General features: G+C 27.8%; 1 protein-coding gene across 1 annotated transcript in view; it reads left to right on the top strand.

Annotated features, from left to right (window-relative positions):
* Window positions 1-304: 304 nt before the first annotated feature.
* LOC142317512 (uncharacterized) overlaps window positions 305-10,810 on the top strand; it is a 36,795-nt gene continuing 26,289 nt past the window's right edge. The window contains exons 1-3 of the mRNA XM_075354072.1: window positions 305-344; window positions 4,705-4,777; window positions 6,557-6,757. Coding sequence (XP_075210187.1) covers window positions 305-344; window positions 4,705-4,777; window positions 6,557-6,757 — 314 coding nt within the window. The remainder of the gene's footprint in view (window positions 345-4,704; window positions 4,778-6,556; window positions 6,758-10,810) is intronic.

Here is a 10,810-nt window from a genome sequence, read left to right as displayed (position 1 = left end):
CTTGCTTACGGTCTCCATAGCAACATCTATGTTATTTCAATACCGTACGCATATTAATAATATTGTTCAACGGTTGTACAGTAGCAACTAGAATTTCTATCTAAGTTACTGAATTGTATTGCTTAAAAAAATAATTTAAAAATGTAATTAACCTGCAATATAAATGTGAACTATATAAATTAAAACAAATATAAAGAACATATTTCCTTAATTCTGTAATTAATCATAACTACATTAAATAACATTATCTTTTAATATGATATATGCTCAAATTCATTCGTTGAAATGAGACTGTTTGTTTGTGATGAAGTTGGATAAATTTTTACTTCGTTATTTTCCTCCAGGTAATATTTTCAAAACAGATTTTCAGAACATGGACTGATACTTTGTAAAATTGTTTTTTCACAGTATTAACAATTTACTTGTGTAATTTTAATTTATAATTTAAGATAACTGTATAAATTCATTTACATAAAATACACATAATACATAGAACTATGGTTTTGTATAAATTTTATTCAATTTTATGAGTCTTTGTGCATTTATTCACTTTTTTTCTTGTCAGTTACTTAGACCAGTACCACTAGACTTGTGCAATTTTGTCATGTTGAATTCTTCCAATTGTGCTAACACATCAAACATTGGCCACTTCTGTGAAAAAAGGTATTGCTGACCATCACCCATCCTCTACAATATATTAGCCTTGTACTCCTCTGCAAAAAATAAAAAAACAACAAATTTAAATAAAACAAAAAATTTTTTTACATTGTCGAGATATCAATTTTCTTAAGAAATTGGTACAACTTAGTAGTTTAAAAGTTAACTTGACTTCTAGTCCGCTGATCTTAGGACAAGTATCTAGTCAGATATTTATTTATCATTTTATCTATCTTATCTACTAGGATTTATATGATAGCTTTTGTTACACTACTGTAGTTACATTACTGCGATACTAGTGTAATTACATTATTGCAACACTAGTGTAATTAAAACAATCATTTGGTTTAATTAATTGTATATGAACATGACTGTTTTAAATTTTGTTTATTTAATATGACTATACCTTTCTTTAATCATATCTTTGGATTTATAATAAAAAAGTGTATTTGTATTAAACTATTCAATATTTTTATTATTCTCTCATCCCCTCTCTCTCTCCCTCTGTCTCTCTCTCTCTCACTCCCCCCCTCACACACTCTCTCTCTCTCTCTCTCTCTCTCTCTCTCTCTCTCTCTTTCTTTCTCTCTCTCGCTTGTAGATCTGTCTTATGACAGGTTTCAATTGGTTGCTTTCCACCTCTCTCAGTTCTGAGTGTCATCCTTCATTTCTCTATAACTTCTGTTCTTAATATCCTTCACCATTCCTATTCGTCTTTCCTTCAATTATCTTTCTTAGCAGTCAGTCTCTTTGTAACATATGTCCCAACCAAGACACTTTCCTCTTTCTTAATGTTGCCGTTAACTTCCTCTCTTCTTCAATCCTTGATAACACACCTTCATTCCTTATTCTATCAGTCTACCTCACCCTCAACTTTCTCCTCCATAACCCACTCTCAAAGCTGTTCAAATATCTTTCTTCTTTTTGCATAATAGTCCACCGCCATACAGCACCACACTTCAAATGTAACACTTAGCAAACCTCTTTCTTAATTTAATCTGTATTATTTTTTCTGTTAACAATCACTTAACCTTTTTAAATGCAGCTTTACCCATTACTATCCTACTTTAATTTATTTCGTACAACTTCATACCAATTCACATGTATTTAAAGGATTTTTCTTGTTATATATTCTTTCCTTTCAACCTATGCTAACTGAACCTTCTCTTTTGCCACCTTAATCACCTTGATTTTCCCATGTTAATCTTCATCGCTAGTTCTTTTCCTACATATTCCACATATCCTGATATATTATCCACATATTCTACATATTTCCTGATATTTTCCAACATATCCTGAAGCTCTTCCTTAGACTCTGCCAACACTGCCGGGTCATCAGCATATTTGATCATTTTTATTCTTATTCTTTCACTGCCAACCGCAATACCCGATGCCTTTTCTATGGCCTTTTCTGTTAACTTTTCAATGTAAATACAAAAAAGTACCATGGCAAACAGTAACCCTGTCTCACTTCTCTTCCAATAGTTACTTCTTCTGATTCGTCTTCTCCAAGCCTCATTACCATCTTCTATTTGGTATAAGTTCCTTAATACAAGTAAGCCTCTTGTCTTTCCAAACTATACCAAGGTCTTTAAAGATTTGTAGTTAACACATTCCAATTCACCCTATCAAAAGCATTTTCCCAATCACCAAAAACAAACATACATATTTTAAACACACATTTTACTTTTCAAGAAGATGCCCATAGCTGATATGTAGTAAGACAGTTAGTTGTTAGATGGTGCCACTAAAAGATGAAAATAAATAAATTAAAATCTAACTTTATATATATATATATATATATATATATATATAATTAGTCATTTATATCAATTTATTATACAGTGCACCTTTACGCAGTGCAAATTTATGCAGGTGTTAAGTTCTGCAAAATTTCTGTGTATAATGAAACTGTGTAAATTACTGGTGTACATTTTACTGTTACTTTATTTTACTATTTTTTATTACAGTATCATTGTATTATTTTAATGATATTACAATACAATATATGTATTTAAAAAGAAAAAAATATTTACTATTTATTTTTGCCTTTCAGTGATGCCATCTAACAACTAATTGAGTAACTACAGCAACTGACTAATTATAGATTGGCTGCTGGCATCCTCTTGAAAAGTGCTCATTTTATTATTTCGGATTGAATAAACTATTAAAAATTTAAATCTGAAAGATTATCTAATAGAAAATGAAAAGCGGTACGCATTTATTTTCTATGTAATTGTAATTTCATTAAATTATCATTATTATAATAGCACATTGAAGAAAAGGAATTATAAATGGAACAATGTAGAGAACTAATAATATGAGATTTAATATATGTAATATTTAATAATATGTAAGATTTAATAATATGGAGATGTATTTCTCCTTCACTGATGTTTTTAAATAGCACGGCAAAATAGTTCTGAGATCTTTTAGAAAGCGAGTCATTATTTTTTTACTGTATGAAAGACTGAATGAAAGAAATGTTGGGGATTGGTTTAAAAATAAATATGAAAGAGTTATTAAATAAAGAATAATAACATTGTACTGTACTGACAATCGCTTGATGACTAATATAATGTTACATTTAACTGTATCCAGAAGGTTCTGAATTGGAACCTCAGTTAGATTTGGCAAATTTCACACTGTATAAAATTCTACCTCTTATGCAAAAATAACTATTGTTAAAGTAAGTGGGCTTTATCCTATTGCTATTTCTTGAATGAATATATAAAACAAATAAAATTATAGTAATAATTTTACTGTTATGCTGGTAACAGTATAATAATATTTAAAATAGTAATAATAATCTTACTAATAAGGTTTTTTGTTTAAATCATGCAAGTGATATTTTTAGTTTTTAGTTTAACGGTTAATGATTGGTTTTTTCCCCACCATGGGTAGATATCTGTCTCTACCCGAATCATTTTCAGTCGATGGCAGGGTAGTAATTTTTTGTTTTTTAAGTTTTGGGCTTCCAGTTTCCAGTAAGTCTGGAATTCTTTATATATAAAGAATATTATAAAGATATAATATATAAAGAGTCTGTTTCATTATATATATATATATAATATATAAAACCTCAGTTATATATAATTTTGACATAAACCTTTGACGTTGGAAACCAAAATTTGATTTTGGCACGTATGTGACAAGATTATTTTTATTACCTTATTCATTGTCAGTATCTTTGTTGTGGTATGAAAAAAAAAATTTTAATGTAGAAAATGAATAAGAGAAATAATACACATGCAGACTTTTATTTAAAAGTTTATCTGTAATTTCAAAATGGATCTTACTTTAATAAAAAGGTTTCTTGTATTGATCAATAAAAACCATTTTTTTTTTTTCTTTACACCTTACAAAAATATTTAAGTCTCTCAATTATCAGTTTGGCAGTTAGAATAAAATAAAGAAACATTGCAAATTGAGTTCTTGTATATTGGAATATATTGTCCAAGGTATACTGGTAACATTGACCCTTGAGTATCTGTGTTAAAAGATATAATGAACAAAGAACAGGTGTCAAAATAATTTCCTCAGGTTTTTTCACTTCATAAAAATATTAATGTGGCTTTCTGATCATTATTGTTATAACACGTTGTTTTCTAATAAATTTATTTTATTTAATTTTTTATTAAAATATTCTTATACACGCATTAATTGGCAAAAGAACTGTAGCGTAGCTAAAACAAAATTGAGAAAAAATAAATTGCTAAGAGATTTAAGTATACTTTTGCATTTTTTGAGTGACTGCCAGTGTTATCCACATTAGAATAATGAAATAAAATGTGGTAAAACTGTACTAACTTAATATTAGTATCATCGATACCAAGATCATAAGACTAACCAAAGATACGTTGGTGTGTCACATAACCTGTTTGCTTGTTTGCTCTTATAACAAATTTGTCACAGTGGTACTAAAAGGCTTTCAAATTTCTTTCCAATTTTTTATGAAATAAGAAAAATATTTCATAAAAGTGAACCAGAAATGGATTTAGTAGGGGTAAATTATGTTAAATTTCAGTGGGTTTTTTTTTCCCCCAGGAATATGTCTTCAATACACACAAGGTGGAAAAGTTAAAAGTAAAGTGATTGATTTCCTGGATCTGACACCACAGTAAGTAAAATAATTAAAAAGTTGAAACAATGGAAATATATTTATTTATTAGTTAAAATAAAATTTTAATGTGGTAATGTACTGCCTAGTTTTATAGTATAAAGATTGTTTAATTCTCAATAAACTTGGGAATTAATTTAAGAAAGAATTAATAATTTTTTTTGACTCAAATTAATTTTAAAATTTGCTAAAATATTATTTGAGGTATAAATTCCAGTATTTAAAATAATTTTGATCATTATAAACAAAGCAAATTAAATATATAAATTTAAGATTGGTAAAGAGTTAAAAAAAATCTGGCCCTGTAACTCTTATAGCCTATGTTGAGGCTTTTAACCATTTAATTCTAATTACATCTAATCCTTAAATCCTGGTCTGAAAACTAGGTTATACACACTTCAAAGTCCCCTTATTCTTTAATATTCATAGAATATTTTCACTTACTTGAGTTTTATTTAATTACAGAGATACTGGTTTGGTCTCGAACAAGATCTTCTTGAATCTAATGTTGAATCGAAACTTACTTAAATTGCCAGTATTTTCAGAACTTCAGATGATCTTCATGGCTTCTACATCTTGGCGTTTTACCAGGAAAGCTATCTGCTTTCCTTAGATTCTTGTAAATGTATCAGACCTATCAGATTATGTATTGACCCCATGAGACCTAACTCCTCTTTATTGGGATATAGAATTTTTAAGGTTGTCTGAGTTTTTTCTTTTTAACCCCTTCTGGATTGCTGTGGTCTATTTATTTTATTTAATTTTTGAATGCAAAGAAAGTAGCTTATTCTTAATGGAAGTGTCATGGTAATCAGAGCATCTACTTTTTTTCAACCAGAAGTACTTAAATGTACTCCAAACATTTTTTAGTTAATTAATGTATTCATTGGTTACTCATTAATGTATTCCATGATTCTTTTCCATTAATGACTTAAGTGTGTAGCTATACATACAATCATACGTCTATTTTTGCCACCTTGTATTGATTTGGATTATATTTTTATGATATAGAAGTGTATTTATGTAGAGAAAGAAGCTACATACATGTATAAATTGCATAAAAGTAATCTTCTTATGAACTTTTAACAAGGAAATGCAGAGTCATTATCAAAGCAACAGTTGAATTTGTGATTCATTCTGTAAACATATGTTATCTACACATGTTTTTAGAAATGTTAATACCGTGCATAATTTGTATTTCACCATCTTCATCTTCCCTGTCCCAACTTCTCAGCAACTAGTATCAGCTGCATGAGAGATTTTTATATGTAGTTAATTAATTGGGGTTCAATATGTTAATATGTAAAAGCAGTGCTACCAGTGCATTACTTAGTATTAATATCGTTATTAGTAACATGGATCTAGTATAGTTGTTTTGTAATGCAACCTCTTCTACTTACTTACCCCCCTTATGTTTATAGTCTGCAACTTCTACTTGACGTGATAAGAATTGAATAAGTTCAATTAGTTCACAAGGAAGAGGTAGTTAAAGAATTAAAAGAACATAGCTTATGAAAACTTGCACATATGCACAGTTAGTTCAGCTCACATTTTCTTAATAAGCTCTTACAGAAACAGACAAAAATTGCTTTAGTAATTCAATAATCAAAACCTTTTTTTTATTTTTTATTAAAATCAAAGAATCAAATTTTAAGCCTAATAGAACAATGGTCAGTTGCACCATCTGTTTGTGACTGTCAATTTTTTCTATTTACACATATATATTACACGTTTAGTAATAATTATGTTTACTACAATGAATAATTTAACTTTTTTCAGGACAGATGTCATTGAGCTGGCTCATTCTGTTTCTAAGAATGAACGACTGATAACACCATCAGTAGAAACTGAGTTAATTGAATCACTAAAAAAATTACAACAGAAGCTTTTTAATAATGAGTTGCACTTCCAGAAACATAAGACATTAAAATCACATCTGCTTCCGCTTACTAATGTAGCATTTGATAAACTTGGTAAAAAGTAAGAAACAATATAAACTTTACATTAATTATATTTTTTACCAATTACAGAAGTACTTTATTTAACTAATTACAGTAGAGATTTAATGCACTTGTCATTTCTTTATTTGTTACACTAAACCATTTAATTCCTGAGTCTTCAATTCTAAACCTTTTGTTACCAGTACCTATTTCTCAAATTTTTACATGCCACTTAATATTTGTCCTTTATATTTTCCTCTTAATTAATTTAGATACCTTGAAATATTACCCACCAATCTTTTATGTGAATTTTCTGCAAGTTTATTTTCTTTTTCTCATTAAATTTTTTCATTACCGACAATCAATCTCTACAACTTTTTATTTTCCTTATATGAGAAAAATTAAATATGTACATAGTTTCCAGGCTAAAGGTATCAAAAGGTAATAGCTTATATTAAAATACCAGTAAATATAATTTAATAATATTCTTTTTTTTAATAAACACAGTAACAAAGAAAAGTTTTATGTAGGTTTATGCATCGCATATAAAATCCAGTGTCGTCACTAACCGAGACTTTTGGATGATTTCCAGTTTGTGAAAACAAGTCATATCCCACTGATGAATAGACTTAGATATAGGAGGATCTCTATTCAGTTGACTCACGTCATTGAACACTCGTAACTGTTTGAAACTTCTTTTTCTGTTTAGCTTCCGGAACCACCGTAAGGTATTACTTCAGAGGATAAATGAGGATGATTTTATATATATATATATATATATATCTAAATGTAAATGAATTGTAGTATTATACAGTCTCAGGTCGACCCAACCACCAAAGAACGTTATCTAATATTCAAATCTGTATAAAAGTAAAACTACCCTATGTAACTGATTGAAACTACCCTAACCAAAGCACACACTGAATCTTCTGTTGGGTTCACATCTTGAATGATTATAATTGCTCTGTGAGTCTGCTTTCCTGCGCATGTGAACTTACATTGAGAGTATACAGAACAAATTATGGAGATATTTACTGTAGATTGAGCCTAAGATTTAATACATGTAGATATTTTGTTGGGAAGCTCTTGCTTATATTAAATTGCTTTCCCGTATTTATCTTATAATAAATTTTCATTTTACAATCTAAGCAGCAAAACCCTTCTGTCACTAGAACAATATTTGAAACCAATATTGTTCCTTTTTCATTTAATAATACCTTCCTGCATATTGCACTCAAAAATATAAATATATATCAAAATTTTAACCAAGCCTTTTTTCATTGGTTTCCCATATATTTGAATAGCTACTATTTATTACATTTTGTTAGTTTTTTCCAATATTTATTTTAAATTCATCAGTTTTTGCGTTTATTTGTCATCTAGTAAGAAAAGAGAAAACATTTTCTCCTCTGAATCTAGACAACTTTTAACAATATATTTTCAAATAAAATTTATAAAACCAGATTTATTAAAATGAAATTAACCATTTTCCAAAGTAGTAAAAACTGCTTCTAAAAGATCTTATAACTGATATTCAGTTTATTCATTGGTATTGTTATTGTTACTGATACTTGTCAGGTGCTTATGTCCCTTACACTTAGTATAAAAGTGCATATCAGATCTAATGATCTGAGTATTTTCATTTTTTTTTCATTTTGTTGTTGAATGTGGTATGCTATAAATATCAAATTGTTTGACTGTGTTAGTTGATTATTTTCATGTTCTATTTGCAAAATTGACATTTAATTGTGTATATGTATTTCCTATTTCAGTAGGCGGTATTATATGAAATTCTGGTCACAGGTACAATGTGTACACTGTAACTGTAACTGACTATTCAGTCTATCAAATATAATATTTGTTGCAGTGACTAAAGTTAAATTTTCAATTCTTGCAATTTTAGCATAACAATGTAGTTTTGAAAAATTCACTTTTTGGAAGTATTATTTTGCAATTTAGAAAGCAAGTCAGTCATTGTATTATTAGTCATACATCTCTTTCTTTTTTTTTTCAAAAGTTGTAACTAATCTTTTGTTCTTGTCAACAAATTTAAATAAAACAACTACAACCCACTTTTTTCAGTTATTGTGATAATATATTTAATAACCACGTATCAGTTTTTTGTCTGTTAACTGGGAAGCTACTGTTCTGCCTATTATTTCTTAATGATTTATTATAATAAATGATAGCAGTTCTGAAGTTAGGAAAACTATATCATATACACACAAAGTGTTATTCTAGGTTATTGAAATAAACTGGAAAACAAAAAAATGATCAAAAATCATTTATTAAAAAAATAAATTATGAAACTAGATGACCTGTTTGAATTTTAAACAATTGACATTAGTAAATACCAAGTGATTTTTATAAAAAAGTGAATAAATAAATAAAAAGATGTTATTGAACAAATAATGACAAACAGTACTTATATATTAGCCCATCGACCAATAAATTGCAAACTTTTGCAAATTTTTCAATAATATAGTTTCTACAACGTTATAGATAATGTAAATTTAATAAATATTTAGACATTCTTTTATAATTTTTGTTTCTAATAAACTAATTTTGTAACCGTTTATAAATGCCTACTTCAATAATAATCAATAGATTAATAACTCTGTTACGCAATTGGTTTCTATCCTCAAAATCACCAAAGATAAAATAAAACCCAATGAAATAACAGAAATATATAAATTGAGTAAAAACCAAAACACCAGTTTAGGGTGACTAAAAAGTTTTAAAATGTGTCGCAATAAACTGGGATTACGTAGTTGGGAAACTTAGACTTTGTCAGTAATGATGCAGAAACTTCATTATCAAATAACAGCAGGACCAATAATAGAATCTAACAGCCTTTTAGAATTTTAAATTATACATTTTAATTTCATTTTTTTTTTTTGTAAAAGTTTTCTATTATAAATTATTAAATTTAATCTATCTTTTCATTAAATTTTGTGCTTGGAAACAAGTACTACATATATTGGTTTAAGGTTTGCACATAGGCAAGACTGTATATATAGATATAAACTATTTAATGTTCATTCTATCTCTACCCTTCTAAGATAAATTTTTATTTCATCCAATCCTATATAAAAGAAAGCAATAAATCATTAGTTAAGGTTTTAGTAGTTTAGTATGTTTTAAGCTAACTTTACAATTTCAATGAGCTTTTGACTGAATGCTTTCAATTGAGGTTGACTAAAATAATATTCTTAGTATATCAATAGTTGTTTGTACTTTTTACAATTATTTGATAAACATAGTTAGAAATAAATATAGCTTTTTTCATAAGAATTATGTAACTGTACTTTTATCTCTTTATTATGATTTTTGCTTTTACAAACTCCATTTATTATTTTCTGATGACAATTTTTTTTTTCAGTTTTTACATAAACAATTTTTGAGTGTTACCTTTTTTCATAATCTATTTAGTATAAGATGAATACATTTCATGAGTTTTCCCAGAATGAAAAAAAATATATATTATATTGAACTCTTTTCTTAGTTCCACATAATCATCAGTCATATTTTCTTAGCTTCAGTCAGAACCTGCACTCTCTACAACATTGCTATCCAGGAATGACACGTACAGTTGTGGTATGGCTATGAGGGAATGTATTCGTAAAAAAGACTTACTGTTTGAATACCCTCAGAAAGTGACTCATATGTAATTCATTATATTATTTTCAGTATAAAGGAGATAATATCATGACTGCAAGTTAGGGTAAATTCTTTGTTTTGTGTCAATACTTTTACTTTTGATTTTTTTATTTTACTTCTGCTCCTGCTTCTTTCATGTACAGATTAAAAACTCTCATTAATCACATCACTGCATTTTAGTGTTATTACAAATTTTATTTTATTTTCACTTTATGCCAAGCTTTTTCTAAGCTTAAACAGGAGAGATTTGGTAACATTTTTGTGTTCAGATGTTCTTTCTGTCACAGCCTATCAGTGGATATCCCTAGCTCATCAATCGATTATCAGGTAAATATCATTCTTTTATCATGTATAAACTGAGACCACTCTGATATAACCATATTCCTGTGTAATTAATTAATTCTGTCAACGATCTATGCCAGAGTATTCATAT

The sequence above is a fragment of the Lycorma delicatula genome, chromosome 1 (assembly GCF_047948215.1).
Source record: "Lycorma delicatula isolate Av1 chromosome 1, ASM4794821v1, whole genome shotgun sequence".
In the NCBI taxonomy this organism is placed as follows: Eukaryota; Metazoa; Arthropoda; class Insecta; order Hemiptera; family Fulgoridae; genus Lycorma; species Lycorma delicatula.
The sequence above is the reverse complement of the archived record's forward strand: the minus strand, read 5'-3'. Positions and strand labels throughout refer to the sequence as shown.